At 53.0% G+C, this 24,019-nt stretch overlaps 1 protein-coding gene across 1 annotated transcript in view; it reads left to right on the forward strand.

Annotated features, from left to right (window-relative positions):
• The first annotated feature begins 3,619 nt into the window (after positions 1 to 3,619).
• The window catches only part of NSG1 (neuronal vesicle trafficking associated 1), a 31,075-nt gene continuing 10,675 nt past the window's right edge, over positions 3,620 to 24,019 (forward strand). Inside the window, exons 1-3 of the mRNA XM_068543233.1 lie at positions 3,620 to 3,798; positions 4,168 to 4,322; positions 7,989 to 8,105. Coding sequence (XP_068399334.1) covers positions 4,194 to 4,322; positions 7,989 to 8,105 — 246 coding nt within the window. The 5' untranslated portion in view covers positions 3,620 to 3,798; positions 4,168 to 4,193. The remainder of the gene's footprint in view (positions 3,799 to 4,167; positions 4,323 to 7,988; positions 8,106 to 24,019) is intronic.

The following is a 24,019-nucleotide window of genomic DNA, read 5'->3' on the forward strand; positions in this document are numbered from 1 at the left end:
TATTATTATTATTCTTTCCATTTTATAGATGGGGAAACTGAGGCACAGAGAAGTTAAGCAACTTGTCCAAAGTCACACAGCTAGAAGCGGGAGAGAGGATTGGAAATCAGACTGTGTCACACTGCCTCCTGCTGTGGCAGCCTGGGCTCCAACCAGTGGGACAAAGAAGGTCGCCGAGAGGCTAGGAAGTGGAAATGACAGGGTCTTGAGTGTTGGGGAGCAGCAGTTGGCTGCCCTGCCCGGTGGAAGGTGGATGGGGTGGCGGTTACTGCACTCATCTGTGCAGTGATGGATCTGTCCCTAGAAAGGGATCATAACCCTAGAAATGTCCCTAAAAGAGTCATCTAGAAAAACCAAATCCGTGTCAAAAATCCTGTGAATCACTAGGAGTTACAGATTGCTGGTGCTAGGATGAAACTGGGGTCCGAGGGAAGAGCATAGTGTATTTCACAAAGATTTCACTCTGTGGACACTGTAAAAACACCTTAAATCAGTTTGTCCCACAACACAGCTTCACTGGTCCCCAGTTCTGTGACTGTGGCCTCTTCAACCTCATCTCTAGCCAAGACCCTACCCTGCCTGTCCCAGAACCATCTACAACCCTAAGTTCCCAAAATCACTGCACCCTTGCAGGTTTGACGCTTGTGGTAAGCTCAGTGGTGGCCGCCCAAAGACGTCCAAATCTAACCCTCGGAATCTGTGAATATTGCCTTATAGGGCAAATGATGTGATTACAGAATTTTTTCTTAAACATTTTTTATTTCTTTAATGTATCTATTTATTTATTTATTTTTGGCTGCGTTGGGTCTTTGTTGCTGCGTGTGGGCTTTCTCTAGTTGCAGCGAGTGGGGGGCTACTTTTCGTTGCGGTGCGCGGGCTTCTCATTGCGGTGGATTCTCTTGTTGCAGAGCACGGGCTCTACACACGCGGGCTTCAGTAGTTGTGGCACAAGGGCTCAGTAGTTGTGGCGCATGGGCTTAGTTGCTCTGCGGCATGGGGGATCTTCCCAGACCAGGGCTCGAACCCGTGTCCCCTGCACTGACAAGCGCCACCAGGGAGGCCCCGTGATTACAGATTTTGAGAGAACATTATCCTGGATCATCCCAGTGGCCCCCAAATCCAATGACAAGTGCCCTTACAGGAGACACAGAGGAGAGGAGGGGGCAGGGCGATCACGGAGGCAGAGACTGGAGGGATGCGGCCACAAGCCTAGCAATGCCTGGGGCCACCGGAAGCTGGCAGAGGCAGGAACAGATTCTCCCCTGCAGTCTCTACAGGGAGTGTGGCCTGGCTGACCCCTTGATCTCGGACTCTGGCCTCCAGAGCTGTGAGATGATACATTTGTTGTTTTAAGCCCTCCAGTTTGGGGTAATTTGTTACAGCAGGCCTGGGAAACTGACATCTGCCTACACATGCATCCCCACCTGGGAGACCTTCCGCCCACTCTGCTCTCCCTCGGGTCCCCCTGGAGAATTTCATACTTTGCCCACAGTCTCCTGCCTTCTCCCCCCGCAGTGGACGAGGTCGCTCCCACTGGCGGGCCCTCTGCTCCTTCGGAAGCCTTGCCATTTCATTTCCCTTGTCCATCAGCTGCTGATGGGGGGGCGCTGCGTGTCTTGTGCATTGCATTGTCCACGTGTGTGCCCTTCACCGAGTCTGGTGCGGCCTGGGCACCCACAAAAATCCCACACAGAACGAAGTTGCAGAGTCCCAGTGACCGGCACCAGTCAAAACCCAGGACAGCGTGAAAAAGCAACTGGCGACTGTCCCCTGCTGTTTCTGGGACACCAACCATGGGCCATACTTGTCTCTGTCCTCCTCAGCTGACAGAGCCTTTGAGGGGGAGAGGGGTCCACACAGGGCCCAGGAGGCCCACCCTGCAGCTCCCTGTGTGGGATTCTGACTGCATTGTTTGTGTGTGTGTGTGTTGCGGCCTAAGATGGGGAAAAAGCTATTCCCTCGGTGAATGAAGCCCACACGGTTTCTTGTGATCTGTAAGCTTAGTCCGGCCAGGGATGCACCTAAACCAGCACCTGAGCAGATTCTAGCTACTCTTCCTCAACTACTGCAGGAAGTAACAAAGCGTCAGGGGGGAGGCTCCCCTGGTCCCCTGTAAGAACCCGGACCACACACAGATGCCTTATCGCTGTACCAGTCCTGCGTTCAAAGGGCCTTTGCCAGAAGGATGCTGATGCCAGGCCCCCAGGTGCCTGCGTCTGGGACACCGGCCCTTCCTGGGCTGGCCAGGGGTAGTGTGTGCCAAGAGCCTGGGTCCTGCCAGGCTGCCCTGTGGTCAAAGGCTCACGTGGACCCTGCTGAGGACTTGGGCCCAGTTAAGAGAAATCCAGGCACCTCATCTGCTTGTGCCCTCCCGGGGATTTTGAAATCAAGGTGCCCATGGCCAGGTTCCTAGACTGACCTGGTGGCTCAAGGCTCAGCAGGCAGCGAGGGAATAGTGTTCCTGTTCTCTAGCTCTACGGAGAGGAGGTTGTGCCGGGGTGGTCCTCTCATGGCTCTCAGGCGGCAGATGGAAAACGCTGGGTCTCAGGCCATCAGCCACGCAAAACAGAATCAGGCAAAGGGTGTCAAAGTGAGACTTTGGGGGACACCTACTCTGTGTCCTAGCAGGGCCCCAGCAGGACACAGGGGCCTGGGAGGTGCCCTTTTTCCAGCAGCAGCCTTCCTTCCGCACCTGGTCTTGTTCCCCGAAACCCCGCAGTTTCTCATCCGGGGAGCCCTAGGCTAGGGCTGGTTGGAAGTCTATAAAATGGGGCCCTAATCTGGGCAGCTGCGACAGTGGCCCCGCTGGGGGGAGAGAGGGCCAACGGATCGGGTTAGAAACCCGCTTCTTCGTTCCAGGACGCCCCTTCTCTGCACCCTGGATGATCGAGGCTGCGGCTGCCGGGAGCGGACCCCAGCTTTATCTTCCGACCAGACCAGAGAAACGCTCCAAGGCGTCACGCGAAGCGCTCTCTTTACCTTGGATACCTTCCCTCCCGCTACCCTGGGCGTCCCCCCACATCCGGACACCGTCCCCAGCTCTGGAGAGCGCTCCCTCCACATCCTCTACCACCGAAAAACTCCCCCCTCCATTCCCATCCGAGCCTCCTTTCACCAGGGACACGCCCTCTTTTTGTCGCCCTCTCCCCAACCCAGCCATGCACTAACCAGACCACGCTCTGGTCTCTGCCACCGCCCACCGCCTCCTGGAACCCTACCCCGCAGGACCCTTCCCTATCCTTCAGGACTCCCAGATCGGCTCGGCTGCAAGGGGGGCACCTTTTCCCCCACTTTGGGGGATCGCTCCATCCCTAGGATCCCCTCGCCCCTCTCTCGCTTCGAATCGCCTTGCGCCCCGGCCGCCGCCCCGGGGTTGCGCAGCCCGCACCTCTCTTTCCCCCATCCCCGGCCTCCAGCCCTGTGGCGCCCTCCCGCCGCTCCGAGCCTCCCATCCGGGGCGCGATCCCATCCCCCTTATCGCCCCCCACGCCGAGGTCCCGGCGACTGCGGGGTCCACAGGGAGCGCCCCCCTGCGCCCGCCCCGCGCTTCTTTGTGCGGCCGGCGCGCGCGCGCTGCGTCAAGGCTGCCGCCGCCGCCACACGCACGCACTCACCGCGCGCAGTTAACCCCCGGGAGCGGCAGGAAGGGAGGTGGCGAGCGGGGGGAGGGAGCCCAATCGCGCGGCGCCCCCGCCCCGGCCCGCGCGGCGCCGCCTCTGCCATTGCTGTGAGCGGGAGCGGGCGACGCAGAGGCTCGGAGTGCGGTCGGAGTCCAGACCTGCCGGAGCCGGGCGTGGGGTGAGTGCTGGCCGGCAGGCCCCTTCCGCCGGGGAGCCGGGTACAGGGCCGCGCATCTCCCCAGGTGGGAGGGACAGGGGTCCCTGGGCAGGTCACCGGCGCGGCGTCGCCAGGACCGGGGACGCGTCTAGACCCGCGGGCAGGGGCGGCGCCCCCTCCCCGGCTGCTAGGCGTCCCTGAGCTCGGCGCTTTCGCCCAGCGGGTGAGTCCGTAAATACACAGCACCCACCCCCCCAGCCCTCGGGCCGCGACCTCTGCGTCCTCACGACCCCTCCTCGGAGACGAGGCGGGGGCCGGAGAGCTCGCCGACGCCCGGGACAGCGGTTGGGTCCTGCTCGCGGTGACTCCCGCCCGGCCCTCGCTCCGCAGGCGTCAGCCTCGGGTCTCCCGGAACCATGGTGAAGTTGGGGAACAATTTCGCGGAGAAGGGCACCAAGCAGCCGCTGCTGGAGGATGGCTTCGACACCATCCCCCTGATGACGCCCCTTGATGTCAATCAACTGCAGTTCCCGCCCCCGGATAAGGTGAGAGGCCCCCGGCACCCAGGACCGCCGGGTGCGCACCCCCAAATCTCGGGTGGCGGCCGCAACAAAAGAAACGCGCCGCGTGCGCTGGGGACGCGAACTGGGGGCGGGCTCGGGCGATGTGGAGGACGCCCCTCGGAGGACCACGTACCCGCGCGGGATTCTGGATCGGGTGATCTGGCTCTCCCCCCACCCCCGCCCCGCCTTAGATGACAGCTTCTTCCTGACAATGGAACGCGGTCGCGGAAAGGTCCTTTCTTGATTTTCGTGGGACTCTTGTCCGAGAGAGGCCCCTGGCCCCTCCACCTACAACCCAGCCCCGCTCGTCCCTGCCCCGGGGTCCCAGGGGCTCTGGTTCTGGGGTGAGCCCAGGAGTGGTGCGGCTGCCCCTCGTGCCTTCCCGGATGATGCAGTTTCAGCCCGATTTGCCCCTTTGGGGTGGAGAGGCCCCTCTCCTTGGCCAGATGGGCCCTCCCTAGGGGCTGAATCCCCCTCCTTACCCTCTGCGCCCACCCCTCCCACATCGGCGGTAGATGCGGCAGGGTGCGCGCTCCTACACCGCCTCCTTCCTCTCTTTGTTCCTTTTGTGAAATCTCCAAATAAGCACTCGTGCTCCTCATTATTAGGGTAACTGGGGACAGCCATTCATCATCCTCCCCTTAAAGTGGGATTTTTTCTTTTTGTTGAATTTAAGGAATCCCCTCTTTCTTGAATACCGCCTGCAATCAAGTAGTTTCTGTGTCCATTAAGAGCCATATTTTCAAGAATTAACATTAAAAACATTTAAACGTCTAGACAATTATATTGTAAAACTCAAACCTAAAATTATCCACACACATCCATTCTGACCACCTTGCTGCTTTTTAAAATCATCCCAGCCACGAGGAAGCACACTCTGTTCCCCCAAGTGTGCTGGCATTTATTGTTTAATTTAATGCCTGGCAGGGAGGTTCTGACTCAGGGCTTGTCGTTTATTGGGGCATGTTGGTGATTGCTGGCCGTGGGGCAGGGGTGGGGATGAGAGACTGTCCCTGCCATGGGTCCTTCCTTTCTGCAGGATTCCGTTATTCCCATGGTGGGCCTTTTGATAGCCTTACTCAGCTCCCCAAAGTGGTTTTGATTCCCCCAACTCTGTTGTCTGTGTTTGGGTAGGAGAGCAGGGGGCAGGGGCCAGAGCGATGCTGGAACAGGTGTTTTATTTCAAGAAAAGAGGATCAGCTGGTCACACCTGTGCACCCGGGTCACGTGGGGCCACTCTGGGGCATTGATGGTCCAAAAGAAGCTTTGTGGGAGGGGCAGGGCTGCCTGAGGACTCGGCTTCCGCCTCCCCCTTCCCTGTCTAGGTGTCAGACTTGCCCAGTTAGCACAGCCTGGCGCCACCGTGCCCACCTTCCCCTCCTGCCTCAGCCTGTGCCAGGGACACTGCATCCCCAGGCAGCACCTCCGTCAGGTGATTCCCTCCACTCAGCCTCCGCTTTCGTCCTCAGTCTGTTCCACTCCAGAACCGTCTGGCACACAGTTGGCTTATACCAGGGAGGAGGTTTCAGGCAGGTATGAAATTCTGGCCAACCAATCAGGCCATCCGGGATAGCCTAAGCAGCTCTGAAGGTGACGAGTCTCGCATCCCTGACATGCTCCAGAGATGGGCATTCTAGCAGGGAGTGATGGTTGGGCCAGATTTCTGAGGTCACAGATGAGGAAACCAAGTCTCCAGGAGTTTATAGGATGTGTGCCAGGTCACTTGGCTGAAGGCTACCATCCTCCAGAATGTGGAAGCTCTGGCGGGGCCCCTTGCTCTGCCCTGCTTGCAGCCAGACTGCACTCTCACGAGACATCTCTTAACCCGAACAGCGGCAATGTGTTGCTCCCAGCTAGGGTTCAGGGAGGTGATGTCACCTGTCCCAGGGGACACGTGTCCGAGGGCAGATAACACAGTTAAGGTTGTAAATGGAATGTGTGCCGAGCGCTGAGGTTCTGAGGTGCAACAGTGCCAGTAGTCACAGAGCTGGTAGCAGCCTCGGGGCCAGTCTCAGCTGACGTGTTTGAATGCTTATTACTCACCAGGCACTTGTCTGCATGCTTTATGGCTTTCAGTTACTTTAACGCACTGACGTTAGGAGGTAACTACCACTGTTACTCCATTCTACAGATGTGGAAATGGAGGCACAGAGAGTTTAAGGAGCTTGCCCGAAGTCACCTAGCCTGTTAGTGGCAGAGGCAGATGGAATCCGGGCTGATGGGATCCTGACCGGGTCCCCACTGGGCTCAGGATCCCGTGGATTCCCTCCTCCTCACAGTAGCCCTACCAGATAGGCCTTGCACCCATATCACAGGCCGGGAAACTGAGGTTCCAAGTAGCCAAGGGTGTGCTCAGGGTCCCACAGCTACTCAGGTACAGTTGGGGTTCGAGGATGGCAGGGTGAGGCCCAGGTGCTGCCCCAGAGATGGGTGCCCCCAGGGTGGGCACGCAGGCTGTCACACTGGGCGCAGGGAGAGCTGCATGTAACGGAAGGGAGGAAGGAGGCAAGAGTGTGCTTAAAAGGGGTGTGGCCCTTGGATCACTTTTCAGTGTCGCATGGCGTGGGCCACTTTCTTCCTGAGGCTGGGTCTGGTGTCACAGCTCAGTCTGGGAGTGCCCACGATGTCCTGAGTGCTTGTTCTGCCCTGGGTCCCACCATCACGGAGGGCAGTGTGTCCCCACGCTGTGGTTCACCCAGTGAAGGGTGTTGTCACTTGGGTGAGCAAGAGGGTGGGGGGCTGTCTCTCTCCAGTCCAACTTCCTGGCTCCTGCTCTGGGGGGTGGGCATTTGGGGACTAGACACACATAGCCCCTGGACACTGCTCCCGGACGCCTTGCCTCCCCGTCCAGTGGGGACAGAGAAGGAAACAGCCCTGGCAACGGGGTGTGATGGGGGCAGTGATGGTGTGGCGAGGCTGTGAGCATCCCAGGGTGGAGGCTTGAGGGGTGGGTTGGGGCGCAGCTGAAGCTGGCGGGGGTGTAGGGAAAGGGCTTGCCCGGAGCAGAGGCAGAGCAGATTTCGTGGTTGGAAAAACATCTCCCGCTTCACAGTGGAGAGTGGAGGGGGGACAGAGCAGGGAGACCCTTTAAGGGCTGTTGCCAAGACAAGGGAGAGAGGAGGATGGTGGGGCAGCGACAGACTCCCCAAGGTCGATTTGCTTGAAGGCTGGCTGCCTGCGCCTTCCTAGTGCTGGAGGGAAATAGTGCCCTTGAATCTTCTTGTTTTACCCGTGGCGGCACATGAAGACCAGTGAAAAAATCAACGCATCCTTCCCACCACCTGGGCCGATGAAGCTCTGGGCAGCGAAGGGAGCACCAAATTAGGAGTCAGGAGCCCTGCTGACTACTCTTAGCCCTGCCACCTACTAGCTACGTGGCCTTGACCGACGTACTTAACTTCTCTGCCCCTCCGTTATCATTTTTCACTCCTGGGGCTGCTATCAGGATTATTAATGGGTAATTTCTCTGAAAGTCTTGGCACAGAGGAGATTTCTAGTAAGTGGTGGCTGTTCTCATTCTTTCTGTGAAATGCTTCCTGGTGAAATGGTGACTTTGAACAAGGGTTTCCCCACCTGTCCTCTCTGGACAGGTGTGTCTGAATGTATTTGGCTGTACTACTGACGGTTTGCTTCTGTTTCCTGGACAAGGTGGTCGTGAAAACTAAGACTGAATATGAACCTGACCGCAAGAAAGGCAAAGCACGTCCTCCCAAGATAGCTGAGTTCACCGTCAGCATCACCGAGGGTGTTACCGAGAGGTTCAAGGTGAGTGGCCCTGGAAGCGGATGAGATGCTGCTTTTGCCCCCAGGAGGGGTCCACTGAGCTGCAGAGATGACCTGTGGAGTGATGGGAACAGGACGAGACACCGATACGGGCTGACCCCAGATGTGCAAAATTGACCTTGTGGTTTTTAAAATTTCTTCTTTCTTTCCCTTAACTTCCAAAATGATCAGTATTACTTAGTTTTAATAACGGGGAAGACCCATCCCTAAACTTTCTTTTAGGCAAAGGTTATAAACATACAACAGATCACTTACCAAACATTAAAGTCCCTTCAGCTCCGGGAGGAGGGCAGACAATAACAAAAGGGCAACCCATCGCACTTACTTAGTGCAAGACCCAATCGGAGCCTTGGCATGTGCAGGCTCAGCTAAGCATCCCTCCCCAGGAGGTCAGTACTATCCGTGTAACCTATTTTGCAGATGGGGAAGTTGAGGCACAGGATGGTCACAGCTCTACGTGGCAGGACCAGGAGTCAGAGGTGGTCCACTGCGGAGCCCCTGTGTTCACACTCCATCTGACAGGATGTGGAGGGGTGGGGCCTGGCTGGCCCTGTACATGGGTTGCTGGAAGTGCTCACTTCGGGGAGGGAAACCTTGCTCTGGACCGTTCTTCAGGGAAGAACAACTGCTGAAAGGGGCGGGATTGCAGCCAGGCCTGGGCACAGAGCCTTCTCCCCTGAGTCTGGGTGGCCTCTGAGGATGGAAGCAGCTGTGTTGGTTGAGGAACAAGTTAGGATATTGATCTTCTGGAAACTTGTTCTTTGGGAAACATGAGAGATGGTAAAATGGAGGCCCTCACCTAGATTCAGAAGGGTGATGTGGGAGACATAAGTGGGTCACCCAGGCCTTGAAGGGTGCCCTTGGCTGGCTCCCTGGTTGCCACCCATGTGGATGTGTGAGCCGTGTCTTTATGCTGGGTGCATGGGCACCTGCCCACCTCCATGCCCTGCAGTTTCCAAAGCCCCTTTGCATACTGCATCCTGTTTGATCTCCATGACAAACCTGTGAACTAGTTAAGAGATGAAAGTGAAGCCCAAGGAGTGAGGTGGCCTTGTGGGGTGATTGGGGATGCCAGGGCGTAATGTGACTTTACATCCTTCCCATCACTCTGTGCTGCCTCCCTGGGCTGGAGGAAAACCATACAAGGGCCGGCCAAGCCAGCGGGTGCCATCAGAGTCGTCGTCGTTTGTGTCTGTGGGGTGTTTACTCGTGTTAGCTCATCTAATCCTCCCAGCAACCCTCCCCGAGAAGCAGGTACTATTGGTATAACCCATTCTATAGACGGGGAAGTTGAGGCACAGAGAGAGAGGCCTGCATCTGTGGTTTCTGTTGGTGGCCTAAGGAGGGTGTATAGGTTGAGATGCTCTTCTGGCGGCTCCTGGCTTGGTAATTCATCCGTGTTGTGAGGTTCACGGGGGCCAGGTTGGACTGACCTAAGGTCAGTATCTCTCTCCCGCTCTGGCCAGCTGCTTGGCATGTGCCTCATCTGCTGCCACTTGCATGACCTGCCCTGTCCACACCCGGGGATCGACCCCTGGCTGAGGCAGAGGTGACCTCAGTTTTAAGGTCATGATAGCCATCATCCCGATGGCAGACACCATCTGGATATCTGAGCGTGTCTGGGTTTGTCATCCCTGACTTGAACTCTGCCTCTCCTGGCCCCAGCATTTTGGGTGTCCACAAAGCAGGGTGCAGTGTGGCACTTGAACAGCTATCCCTTCATCTGTTGGTTGCATGCCAGGCTGTGTCCCCACCTCTGGGGTCCTTTGTTGGTGCTTTTCATGCACGCTCACCTGATGCAGGTCCCCAGGTCCCTTGTTTAAGGCATGGGTGACGCACATGGGCCATCAGGGCTCTCAGCAGCCACAGCTGGGCCTTTGTGTGGTTCCCTGGCTCCGGTTGCCCGGAACCTGAGGACCCAGAAGATCCGTGCCTGCCCCAGTGGATCGGGCTGTGGTGGCACAAGTCCTGCCTTCTCTGCTCCCACCTCCTGGGATGTCTAAGAATGTCTGAGAAGGTGGTATATGCACTTGGTGTTCAGTGGATTATTGCAGTGCAGCGGCCATGTCCCCAGTTCTATACATAAGCCAGGCATGTCTGTGCACTTAGATCTGTGGCCTCCCTGTGATTCACAGCCACCCTGAAGGGGGCCTCATATTGCCTCTTTTGCAGATGGGGTACTCCCCATGACTGTACCTCTGAGGCAGCACCCTTCCTCACATCTCCTGCCATACACACCTCCCTATGGGCCCCAACTTCCAATTCCCAGACCCCGTTCCCCTTCCATCACCTTCCAGTGCCAGCTCAGATATCACCGCTGCCATGAAGCCTCCTGGGATTAACCTCATTCTCCTGGTGTTTCCACCGCCCTTTGTAACGAGGCAATAACAGCATCTAACAGTAGTGGAGTGCTCCCATGAGCCAGATGCTGGGTCAAGCTCGTTATGCTTATGATCTCATTTTATACTCAGAAACCTCATGAGGCAGGCACCATTATTATCTCCATTGTACAACTGAGGGAAAACCGAGGCGGAGACCTTGAACCCAAGCAGCCTGCTCTTGGCTGTAACACCTGAGGTCCGCGTGGCTTCTGGAGGACACATTTGCATGGGATGCTTTCAGCCCCAGGCAGCCTATTGCGCTGCTGGATTTTTCTGCTTCTAAGAAGCCTTTTCCTTTGTTGATTCAAAACACTTCCCAGTGACTGCTGCCCTGTGGCCTCGATCTGAACACAAGTCGCCCTCCTTCACAGCAGCCTTCGGATATGGGGGGGCCCACGTACCCCGAGTCCTCCCCCGTGTAAGCATCATTTTTCTGCCTTCCTTTCCTTTTATGTCACAGTGACCAGACCCCTTTCCCTGGCTCATGCTTCTCTCTGGGTGTGAGGCCTGTGACCTGGTGTCCCAGTGAGTGGGATGAGTGTCCAGTGGGGTGGCCCTGGTAAGCAAAGGCCCCCTGACCTGAGTTGGTGACCTGGGGGAGACCCAGAGCATAGCGCCCCCTGAGCCACCGTCAGGCAGACGGTGCGGGGCTCTGGGTGCAGACAGAACTTACCAGCCCCTCTGTGTCGGGCAAGAGAGGAGCTCCCTGATGCCTCCCCTCTGGTGCTGGACACATGTGCAGTGACAACTCCATAAGTCAGGGGATGACTGACTGGGCTGTTGGCCCCCAGTGATGGGGACTTGGTGAGATTTCCAGGGACCCTCGCTTGTTGGGTAAGTTTGATGGCAGCTCCTGAGGGAGCCCTCTCTGGGCCATGAGTGGGTGTGAGCCCTTTACAGGTGATCACACATTCAGCAGGTGACCCGCCCAGGGTCCCACAGTCAGTGCGAGGGGACCTGGCCAGCTTGACCCAGAGGCCTGTGGGCCTGAGTCCCTTAGCTGAATGACCCGCGTCGTGCACAACTCCTGCCTTTGCTCCAGGGCCCTCCTGAACAGGAAGCTGGTTTACCGGGCTCCCTGCGTGCCGGCCGTGGGGTCTGTGCGTGGGAGGTGGCCTCCAGGTGTGGTCTGGGGCCACCTGTGTTGGAATCACCTGAGGTTCCATTTTAACAGAGAGACCCTGGCCCCCGGGGACGTGGATTGTAACAAGCTCTCCAGATGATCCTACTGAGTTCGTGACCCTTTATGGGTGGGCTGCGTTCCAGCACCAGGACGCGTCAGGCTCAGGAGGGCTGGTGCCTTTTGGTGCTGGCCTTTCTGGAATGTTCTCTCGGCCTTTTACTGCCCAGTTGTGTTTCTGCCATCTCTGAATGCACGCACACAGTGAGGCGCGCTTCCGTGGTGGGAGACGTCAGCTGGCTGAGGGCTGGGGGCTGTCTTTTGGAAAACTGGGATGCGTGTGGGCAACGGAGAGGAGGACCTACACCCCTGCCCCCCATCCCACTTGAGGGTCATCACAGCTGTGGCTGGAACAGAACCTCTTCCTCATCCTGCTGGTGATGGGGTAGCTTCCATGTGGCTCCCCAGCCCAGCTGTCTCCTCGTTCTTTTCGGCTCCGTGTGTGAATCGCAGAAATGAAATCGTGCCTTTCATCTGTTGAAGCAACAAGTAGATAACATGTCCGCCTTTTGTCTGTAATTTGTGTAGTTCAGGAGTGAGGTGCCGCTGCTCTGCTCCTCATCTTTATGTACCTTTAGATGGCATCCTCGAGATGAGATGTCTTTTTGGATGTTGCTTTATGATTATCACCCGGGGATTAATCTCTTGGCTGCGAGGTTGCTAGGCTGGTTGCTAGGTAACTGCTGGCTGGGGAGAGGGTTTTCTGAGGCTCTGCCACACTGGGATTGCTGGATGAGTCACCCAGAGGTGGCCCGAAGTCTAGGCTTCCGAAGAGGTTAGTGTCAACGAGGAAAGCAGTTGTTTAATTAATTGGAGGTGTATCTATGCCGAGAATAAACACGGGCCTGAGATGTTTCTCGAATTAACTAAACCTAAACAGTGCTTTAATTGCACAGTCCCGCTCACCCATGCAGAGCGGCGTGTTGCAGTGCTGCTGAGGCTGCTTCTTAACGCTTGGAGGATGGAGGGGCCATACTTAGGCAGATTAAAGGAAGGTTTATGCTTGTGGCTGCCGTGATGGAGGGCTGCTGACGCCTCCGACATCCACACACCGTCTCCCTGTGAGTTCAGGGTTCGGGCGAACAAGCCGCGCCCCCTTCCCTGGTGCCACATTGCCTTCGGGGCTTTCAGAAATTCCAAGGTCAGCCTTACACAGTTGGTGCAGGGCTGGGAGAATGTCCTGGAAGGAGAGACCAGGTTTGTTTGAATAGTGTCCATGTGCTGCATTGGGGGTCCCTTTGCCTTCTGTCAACAAATGAATCTGTGGGTGGTTTGTATCTTTTCTCACATCCTTAATGACCTTGAGCTTCCTAGGTGTCCGTCTGTTTTCCACCCTCTCCAATAATCCCCTGGTGTGTTTCAAGATGCATTTGTTAAATATTTATGAACGGCGGCACCGTTGCCTTGGCACTCAGCAGTGGGCGTGGTCTTTGCAAGGTGGCACTGGGGATCCTAGAAATGCATCTCAGCACTCTGTCACCTTCGGCAGAGCGTCATGCAGGGTTCAGCTGCCCCGTTTTGCGGTTTCCTGGCCCAGCTAGAGAGTGGGAGCTTCATCTAGAGTGGAATAATTAAGTGGGTTGAGTCATCTGGGGGGTGTGTCTGTATGTTCATTTTGTGTGGGTTACCGAAATATTTAGTGCTGTAAATGCTTGGAGATGTCAGGATGCATCTTATTTTTCCAAGATTTTTTTTTTTTTAACTGCATTACTCAGCAGAAAAGCACATTTCTTTTCCCCTCCCTCCCGAGGGTGGGAGGGCAGAGAGAGCGGAGTAAGGATGACCCAGCCGCCATCGACCCAGTGCTGCCTGCCTGGGCTCTTAGTAACAGTCTTCAAGGTTGATCTTACTGTCCTAATTTTGGAGGTGGGGAATTAATGTCAGAGAGGAACCGGCCCAAGGTCAGCCAGCTAACTGGGGATAGCAGTAGGATTCGGACCCACATCCATCTGACACCAAGCGCACCAAGCTCTGCTTTCCATACCCACAGCTGCATGGGGCCCGCGGGGTGACTCTCCCCTGCTGCAGATGCCCTAGTTCCCATCCCAGCTGGGCAGTGACCCCCGGGAGGCCCCCCGGCAGGAGAGGAGACCCCAGGCCAGAAAGAGCAGATGGGGAACACAGCAAATTCAAGTGCCCATCGAGCTCCTCGTCTATGAAACAGGGTGACTGCTAATTCCCAACTCATGGTGAACATTTGGAGAACAGGTATAAGGGCCAGGGCCTTGTAAGTTGAGTGGCCGCGTAATTTATGGCCCAGACCAGGACACTTTGGAGAGTGATGGTGGACCCTGTGCATTTGGGATGCCGGGGCAGTAACTGTCAGCCAGGGCTGTCCCGAGCGTCTCGGGCACATGGTCCCCTCCTTATAACCTCCTTATATAGTTCACCCCGAGGCCCATATCCTATTTGCTGTCCATTCCTGGCTGTTCTTTCCAGAAAACACCCCTTGGACCCCTCTTGCCTCTGGGGCAGGGCTGCTCTGGCTTGGGCTCACCATCTCTTCCAGACCCCTGCCACAGGCCGGCCTCCTGCCTCTGGCCCTTTTTTTTTTTTTTTGGTAGTAAAATATACATAATATAAAATTTACCATTTTAAAGTGTTCAGTGCCATTTACTACATTCGCGGTGTTGCCCAACCATCACCATTATCTATTTTCAGAACATTTTCAATCACCCCCAGAGGAGACCCCATACCCACTGGCAGTCACTTCCCATTTCCCCCTGCCCTTAGCCCTAAGCAACCACTAATCTCTTTTCTGTCTCTATGGATTTTCCTATTCTGGACACTGCATATAAGTGGAATCATACAATATATGGTCCTGTATGACTGCTTCTTGCACTTAGGATAATGTTTTCAAGGTTCATCCATGTTGCAGCATGTATCAGTACATTATTCCCATTTATGGCTGAGTAATGTTCCATTGAATGGGTAAGACTTACATTTTGTTTATCCATTCATCCATTGATGGACATTTGCATTGTTTCTACCTTTTGGTTAAGTGTGAATAGTGCTGGAGTGAACATTCATGTACAAGTTTCTCTGTGACCACCTGTATTGAGTTCTCTTGGGTATGTAACTAGGAATGGAATTGCTGGTTCGTGTGGTGATCTTATGTTTAACATACTGAGGAACTGCTGTTTTCCACAGCAGCTGCACCATTTTATATTCCCACCAGCAATGTACAAGGTTTTCACTTTTTCCATATCCTCACCAACACTTGCTACTTGTTTATTTTTTTATTATAGTCATTCTAGTGGGGGTGAAGTGGTATCTCATTGTGGCTTTGATTTGCATTTCGTAATGGCTAATGATGTTGAGCGTCTTTTCCTGTGCCTGTTGGCCATTTGTTTATCTTCTTTGGAGCGATGTCTATTCAAGTCCTTTCACATTTTTAATTGGGTTGTTTGTCTTTCTGTTGTTGAGTTGTAGCAGTTCCTTATATGCTCTGGATACTAGATCCTTATCAGGTGTATCATTTTGCAGATATTTTCTACCATTTTGTGGGGTGTCTTTTCACTTTCTTGCTAGTGTTCATTAATGCACAAAATTTTAAAATTTTGGTGAAGTACAGTTTATTTTTGTTGCTTGTGCTTTTGGTGTCACATCTAAGACACCGTTGCCAAATCCAAGGTCATGAAGATTTACCTCTATGTTTTCTTCTAAGAGTTTTATGGCTTTAGCTTTTTATATTTAGGTCTTTATTCCATTTTGAGTTAATTTTTGTATATGGTGTGAGGTCAGGGTCCAACTTGATTCTTTTGTGTGCAGATATCTAGTTGTTCCAACACCATTTATGGAAGAGACCGTTCTCGCCCCATTGAATGGTCTTGGCACACTTAGCGAAAAAATCAGCTGACCATGAACACATGGTTTTATTTCTGAACTCTCCCTTCTATTTCATTGATTTATATGGCTGTTCTTATGCCAGTCCCACACTGTTTTGATTACTGTAGCTGTAAGTTTTGAAACTGTAAGCTTTGAAATTGGGAATCGTGAGTCCTCTAGCTTATTCTTCGTTTTCAAGATTGCTTTGGCTATTCACTATACCTTGCAATTTCCATTTCTACAGAAAAAGCTGTTGGGATTTTGATAGGGATTGCATTGAATCTGTAGATCAGTCTGGGAAGTATTCCCATCTTAACATTATTAAGTCTTCCAATCCATGGTGTTTTTCCATTTATTTGGGTCTTCTTTACTTTCTTTCAGCAACGTGTTATAGTCTGCAGTGTACACATTCTTTCACTTTTTACTGTAGGCGATCAACAGTAGTATAAGTAAATCCCGTGACTGTCACCAATGCAAATCACAAGTGTTCTTTGTATCACACTGCAGGTGTTGCCAAGATTTTGGGAAGTGTTTAGTCTCATCATTCCTTTGAAATCACAGTATTGTAAGATCTTGTTTTTTTGGTGTGTTAATAAGGAAGCACATGCATAATATATCACAAAAAAATGTACATTTTTGCAATATTTTGATAATAGTATTTCAATATAATTGGTTTCTTTTTCCTGTGTGTTGTGTCTTATGCATTTTAAGCATGATTCTGAGAAGGATTTATAGGCTTCACGTGGCTGCCAGAGGTCAGTGGCACAAACGTGGTGGAAGCCCCGCACCAGGCTCTCCCCTGACCCCCGCTGCTCCCACACACTGTTCCTTAAAGCCCACTGCCCACAGCAGTGGGGTGAGGGTCGCCGTGGGGCACCCGCCAGAGGACACGGGGTGATGAGTACAAATCCCTGTACAGTAGCTGTAATTTCACCCCACTGTGTCCTGCTTTAGAGTTTTTATTGACAACTGCACAAAAGTGAGGTCAATTTAGGGACCATGTAGTATCTGCTCTAACACACGCACGTAAATTGGTGGCAAACATCTGTCCTTCAGGCAGCTGGCGACGCCTCCCAGCGCTGTGAGAAATGCTCATTTGGGACATAATAGAGGGGCAGCCGCCTTCTGGAATCCCGCAGCGCCCAGGAACCGTCTGGGCTCCCACCTCTTGGTGTGGCACACGGGGTCCTTTGTCACCCGCCCGTGCCGCTCTCCTGCAGGACGTGTGGTGCTCCAGCCGCACTGGCTGAACACACTGTGTCCTGGGTGCCTGGGGCTTTGGTACAACCTCTCTCTCCCTCTGACTACAACACACTTTCCCGAGCTTCCCTGGAGCGCTCCCCATCCTTCTAGATGAGACACCCCCTCCTGGACCGCTTCACCGCATGGGGGGTTTGGCCTCTGCTCCCGCCTTCCCCTCCTGGTTCTCACTCTGTGCTGTGATGAGTTAACACCACTCGGCAGAGACCAGGGCTGACCCTGCCGGCCAAGGTCACTCCATGGTGGCCGGGAGCATCCACCAGCTACTGGGGATTCCGTCGATGGAGGAAGGCAGGGCCTTGGGGCCCAAGGCGCTTTTGCCTTTGTGGGCCCTTTCCTCCTTAAGAAAAAAAGAACGTCTTATGACAGTCTTGGACTAAAGATGAATATAATCCAGGCTGGATTCGTTATTTTTTTTTCTGGTTTTTAAGCAAAAGTTAAAACCATTTTCTGGGGTCACTAAAAGCATCGCGGGCCCCAGCACTGGGTTTTGTGTGCCTGATAGAGATGTCGGCGGCCCTGAAACAAAGGCCCTGCCTCTAAGGAAACACCCTTCCGCCAACCAAGGGCCTCCATGGCCTTCATCCCTGGCCTCCAGGCCCACAGCCCTGCACGGAGAGGACAGCGGCAGGTTTGGGTACTGCCCGTCCACCCGGGTCCCGGCCTCCAGGGGCCCCTGGAGGGCAGAGCTGCCCGGGGTCCTGCCCCCTTCCTGTGCATGACCATTTCCTTAATAAAACCCAGCAAACTGAATTTATGTTCCACTTGATGTATAGATGCTCCGGGTTGGCTCCTGGCACCCAAGGGCTGCCCTGTAAGTCCTCCCTGGGGGATGGGCTACCTGCCAGCTGCATCCACCCACTGACTCATTCACTCCTCTCCCTCTGCCTGTTGTGTGGTTTCAGCCCTGCCCGCAGGGGCTCGGTCTATGGGGAGATGGGCTTGCAAGGAGGTGAATTAGTTTCCTGGGGCAGCTGAGTGGCTTAAAACCACACGCATTCGTTCTCTGACAGTCCTGGAGGCCCGAGGTCCTAAATCAGTCTCACTGCTGTGCTTCCTCTTGCAGCCTCTGGAGGTGTGCTCCTCGCATTCCTTGGCTTGCAGCTCCTCCCTCCACCTGCAAAGCCTGCAGCACAGCATCTCCAATCTCTCTCGGCTCTGTCTTCCCATCGCCGTCTCCTCTGTGGCAGATTCGCCCTCTGCCTCCCTCTTATAAGGGCGCCTGTCATTCCACTGAGGGCCCCTCTGGATAATCCAGGATAATCTTCCATCTCAAGATCCTTGACTTGATCGTGTCTGCAGAGTCCCTTTTACCATATAAAGTGGCATGTGCAGGTTCCAGGGATTAGGACCTGGATACCTGTAGGGTATCAGCAGGCTTCCCTTGGCCTAGTCGTCTCCCGCCCTGGGGTCCGGGTATGGGGATCTCCTGGCCTGGGGTCCGGGTATTGGGGTGTCCCGGTCTGGGGTCCACGTATCGGGGTCTCCCGGTCTGGGGTCTGGGTGTCGGGGTGTCCCGGTCTGGGGGCCGGGTGTCGGGGTCTCCCGGTCTGGGGTCCGGCTGTCGGGGTCTCCCGGCGTGGGAGCCGGGTGTCAGGGTCTCCCGGCCTGGGGTCCGGGTGTCGGGGTCTCCCGGCCTGGGGTCCGGGTATGGGGATCTCCCGGTCTGGCGTCCGGGTATCGGGGTATCCCGGCCTGGGGGCCGGGTGTCGGGGTGTCCCAGCCTGGGGGCCGGGTGTCGGGGTCTCCCGGTCTGGGGTCCGGGTATCGGGATCCTTGGAGGCTCCTGTGATTCTAATACACAGTGCTGTTGGGGCCTTTTCTGTGCTCAGGTCGGGTCACTGAGGTGGCAGCCGCCCCTCCTCTTGTGTGCGCCCCGGGCTCTTCGGCCACCTGGGCGTCCCGTTGTTCCTGTTGAAGGTGCTGCCTTTTCAGTGGCTGGGCCTCCGTCCCGTGTACAGGAAGGTGCTGGATTTGATGGTCTCCAGGCATCTTCCTTGCTCTGAGGCCGCAGCCCTGAGGGAGTGGGGCTTATGTTGTTCAGTGAGGGGCTGCTCTGCCCAGGTCTCCCGGACTCCCCACTGTAAATGTGGGTGCTCGCCCTTCACAGCTGAGAGGGGACCGAGGGTCAGGGGACAGATGCCCTTTCCAGGGTCACTGCGTGTGTTGGCCAAGCAGGCCTAGAACCCAGGGCCCTTGACACACATTGGGCAGTGGATGGTGGCTTGTCTCTCGGCCAGAGTATTTCAGAATTGGCTGAAAGATGGAGCCTTGGGCGATCGGGGCTCTCCAGGGTGCTTACAGCCATGGCCTGTCCCAGGGCCTGGAGGAAACAGGTATGTCTGGCTAAGTGATTTCACATTCTGTTCTGGAATATTCTTAGTTGTCTCATGGGGGTGGGAGGTGAGGGAGGTTCATGAAACTCTCCAAACTGGGACAGAGTTTCATTTCACTTGACTCAGGAAGTGGTAGATACTGGGTTATGGGGGACACATGTGCTCTCGGTGTCCAGAGAGGCTGGCACGTTCCAGAGCCCTCCGGGAGGCAGCGGGCCTGGCCAGGGCTTTGGTGAGGAGGAGGGAAGGCCGCCAGTCTGGCCATGCTGGGGAAGGGACAAGGGTGACCTTCAGGGGAGGTGAGCCAGTGCTGACCACTCAGGGCCTAAAACAGCCTTGGTGTTAGGGGCTGTGTTAGTTTGCTAGGGCTGCCGGGACAAAGTACATCGACTGGGGGACTCCAACAGCAGAGATGTATCGTCTCCCGGTTCTGGAGGCCAGAGGTCCAAGACTGAGGTGCCAGCAGGGCCGTGCTCCCTCTGAAGCCTCCAGGGGAGAAGACCCTTCCTTGCCTCCTCCTGGCTCCTGGGGCGGGGCGGGGCGTTGCCGGCAGTCCCTGGCTTTCCATGGCTTGAAGGTGCATCACTCCATCCTCCGTCTTCACGTGGCCATGTGCGTGCACCTCTGGGTCCAGATGTCCCCTTTTCATGACACAGTCATACAGGATTAGGGCTCACCCGATGACCTCAGTTAATTGAATCACACCTGCAAGGACCCTATTTCTAAATGAGGTCACATTCACAGGTGCCAGGCTTAGAACTTCCGCTTTTTTTTGGGGGGCGGGGCACAATTCAACCTTGACCGGGGTGCAGCACGTGGGGCTGGCAACATGCTCTCGAGCCCTTGATAGCTTTTCATTCTCTTGATAAATGTGTAAGAGTGTGAGGCCTTGTCTCCTTCAGAGACAAGATGCGCAGGCCACCTGCTCGTCACACAGGTGGCGGGTGGCAGAGCCGGGATCCAGTTCGGAGCCAGTTGGGGATCTTACTGGAAAGGACTGCAGCTCGCTTCTCGGGCCGTGGTGACTGCAGGGGACACCATGCCATGTAGGGAAATGTTAACACACATTTCTCCCCCCACTCCCCACAGGGTGCTCTCCAGCTCCAAGCCGACTCTGGGGCCCAGGAGAGGCCTGGGGTTCACCAAGGCATGGAGGAGGAGTGGGACAGCCCACCATTGGGGGCTGGGGTTTGCCATGCCCCATGCCTCCTGCTGACTCTCCGGGGATCTATTCCTTTGCCTTCTCCCTCGGCCGCTCGGGGGACTGTCGTGTTCCCATTTCTCAGTTCTGTGAGCTCCTCGGCCATCGGGCCCAGGAATCCTGGATGGAAGGCCCAGGCCAGGTTCCAGGAGGAGGGCCCTGAGGAGGTGGTTCCCCATGGTCCTGTGGAGAGAGGGGGGTTCTTTTTATACCTAAACAGATGGGGTGCTGTGAACCAAACTCCACGTGGCTTCTGATTCAAGGGATAGGTTTAAGGATGCACGTCTCTCCAAGACTTGAGATTATACTCTTTTTATTATTTTTTAATTAAATTTAAAAAAAATTTATTTATTTTATTTGTTTATTTTTGGCTGCGTTGGGTCTTTGTTGCTGTGCGCGGGCTTTCTCTAGTTGTGGCAAGTGGGGGCTACTCTTCGTTGCGGTGCGTGGGCTTCTCATCACGGTGGCTTCTCTTGTTGCGGAGCACGGGCTCTAAGCGCGTGAGATTCAGTAGTTGTGGCTCGCGGGCTCAGTAGTTGTGGCTCACGGGCTCTAGAGCGCAGGCTCAGTAGTTGTGGCGCATGGGCTTAGTTGCTCCGCAGCATGTGGGATCTTCCCGGACCAGGGCTCGAACCCGTGTCCCCTGCATCGGCAGGCGGATTCTTAACCACTGCGCCACCAGGGAAGTCCCTATACTCTTTTTAAAAAAATTGAAATGTAGTTGACATATAGCAATATTTCAGTTTCAGCTGTGCAACAGAATGATTCAATATTTATGTGTATTGAGAAATGATCACGCTGTAAGTCTCGTTAACATCTGTCACCACACAGTTACAATATTTTTTCTTGTGATGAGACCTTTTAAGAGCTACTTTCTTAGCAACTTTCAGATACGCAGCACAGTTTTATTAACTGTAGTCACCATGCTGTATACTACATCCCCAGGACTTATTTATCTTTAATTGGAAGTGTGTACCTTTTGACCCCCTTCACCCGTTTCCCCTACCCCCCTGCCTCTGGTACCACCAATTTGATCTCTGTATTTATGAGCTCAGTTTTTATTTTTATTTTTTTTAAGATTCCACATGTAAGTGAGCTTGAACAGTATTTGTTTTACTTGGTCTGACTTATCTCACTTAGTATAATGCCTTCAAGGTCCACCCATGTTGTTACAAATGGCAAGATTTCCTTCTTTTTATGGCTGAATAATAGTCCGTTGAATATATATTCCACATATTTATCCATTCATCCACTGATGGACACTTAGGTTGCTTCTGTATCTTGGCCATTGTAAATAATGCTGCAGTAAACATGGGGGTGCAGACATCTTTTCAAGTTAGTTTTTTCATTTCCTTCAGATAAATACCCAGAAGTGGGATTGTTGGATCACATGGTAGTTCTTTTTTTTTTTTAAATAAATTTATTTATTCATTTATTTTTGGCTGTGTTGGGTCTTCATTGCGGTGCACGGGCTTCTCATTGTGGTGGCTTCTTGTTGCGGAGCACAGGCTCTAGGTGCGTGGGCTTCAGCAGTTGTGGCACGTGGGCTCAGTACTTGTGGCTCGCGGGCTTAGTTCTTCCGTGGCATGTGGGATCATCCCGGACCAGGGCTTGAACCTGTGTCCCCTGCATTGGCAGGCGGATTCTTAACCACGGCGCCACCAGGGAAGTCCCAGTAGTTCTATTTTTAGTTTTTTGAGGAACCTCTGAATTGTTTTCCGTAGTGGCTGCACCAATTGACATTCCCACCAGTATTGCACGAGAGTTTCCTTTTCTCTGCATCCTTTCTGACCGTTACTGTTTCTTTTCTTTTTGAAAATAGCCATTCTAATAGATGTGAGGTGATATCTCATTATGGTTTTGATTTGCAATTCTCTGATGGTTAGTGTTGTTGAGCACCTTTTCATGTACCTGTTGGCCATCTGTATGTCTTCTCTGGAAAAAAGTGCCTATGCAGTTCCTCTGCCCATTCTTTAGTTGGATTCTTTGGTTTTTGCTCTAGAGTTCTATGAGTTCTTTATATATTTTTATATTAACCCCTTATCAGATGTATGATTTACAGATATTCCTTCCCATTCAGTAGGTTGCTTTTTAATTTTGTTGATGATTTCCTTTGCTGTGCAGAAGCTTTTTAGCTTGATGTAGTCCTGCTTGTTTATTTTTGCTTTTGTTGCTTTTGCTTTTGGGGTCAAATACAGCAAATCATTGCCAAGACCAACGTCAAGGAGCTTATCACCTGTGTTTTCTTCTAGGAGTTTTATGGTTTCAGGTCCTACGTTCAAGTCTTTAATCCGTCTTGGGTTAATGTTTGTATATGGTGTTAGTGGTTGAGTTTTATTCTTTTACATGAGGCTCTCCAGTTTTCCCAGCACCATTTATTGAAGAGACCGTTCTTTCCTCGTTTTATGTTCTTGGCTCCTTTGTCATAAACTAATTGACCATACACATGTGGGTTTATTTATGGGCTCTCTTCTCTGTTCCATAGTCTATGTGTCTGTTTTTACACCACTACCATACTGTTTTGAATACCTTTGTGATATAGTTTGAAATCAGGGCACATGATGCCTCCAATTTTCTTCTTCTTAAGATTGCTTTGGATATTTTATGGTTGACACAAATTGGAAGATAGTTTGTTCTATTTCTGTGAAAAATGAATATGTAATTTTGATAGGGATTGCATTGAATCTGTAGATTGCTTTGGGTAGTGGTAGTGTGGACATTTTAACAATATTAATTCTTCCAATGCATGAGCACAGAGTATCTCCATTTTTTTGTGTCGTCTTCAATTTTTTTCATCGCTGTCTGTAAATAGTTTTCAGTGTACAGGTCTTTTACCTCCTTGGTTAAATTTATTCCTAGATGTTTTATTCTTTGGGATGCAGTTGTAGGTGGGATTGTTTTCTTAATTACTCTTCTGATAGTTCACTTATTAGTGTATAGAAATGCAACAGATTTTTGTATGTTGATTTTGTATCCTGCAACTTTAATTTGTTGATTAGTTCTAACAGTTATTTGGTGGTCTTTAGGGTTTTCTATAGATACTTTGTCATTTGCAAATTGTAACAGTTTTACTTCTTCCTTTCTAATTTGGATGCCTTTTATTTCTTTTTCTTGCCTAATTGTCCTGGCTAGGATTTGTAATACTATGTTAAATAAAATTGGCAAGAGTGGCCATCCCTTTCTTGTTCCTGATCTTAGAGGAGAAGCTTTCAGCTTTTCACCATTGAGTATGCTGTTAGCTGTCGGCTTGTCATATATGGCCTTTATTATGTACATTCCCTCTGTATCCACTTGTTGAGAATTTTTGTCATAAGTGCATGTTGAATTTTGTCAAATGCTTTTTCTGCATCTGTTGAGATGGTCATATGATTTTTAGCCTTCATTTTGTTAATGTGATATGTCACATTGATTTTGTGGATGTTGGAACCATCCTTGCAACCATGGAATGAATCCCACTTGATCATGGTGCATGTATTTAACATATAGTTGAATTCAGTTCGCTAATATTTTATTGAGGAGGACATATTCTAACAGGGCTTCTTAACCTGTTGTGTGCCATGGACCTCTTCTTGGAATAATGTTTTCATATGCCCAAAAAATAGAGGGTTACGAAGGAGTTCAGTTATTTTAGATACAGCTCTCCCTATGGACAACCCTGCTATTCTAGACTGTGGAAAGAGCTGCTGAAGTGGCCCTTGCTGCCCCCAGGG

The sequence above is a fragment of the Eschrichtius robustus genome, chromosome 4 (genome assembly GCF_028021215.1).
Source record: "Eschrichtius robustus isolate mEscRob2 chromosome 4, mEscRob2.pri, whole genome shotgun sequence".
NCBI lineage: Eukaryota > Metazoa > Chordata > Mammalia > Artiodactyla > Eschrichtiidae > Eschrichtius > Eschrichtius robustus.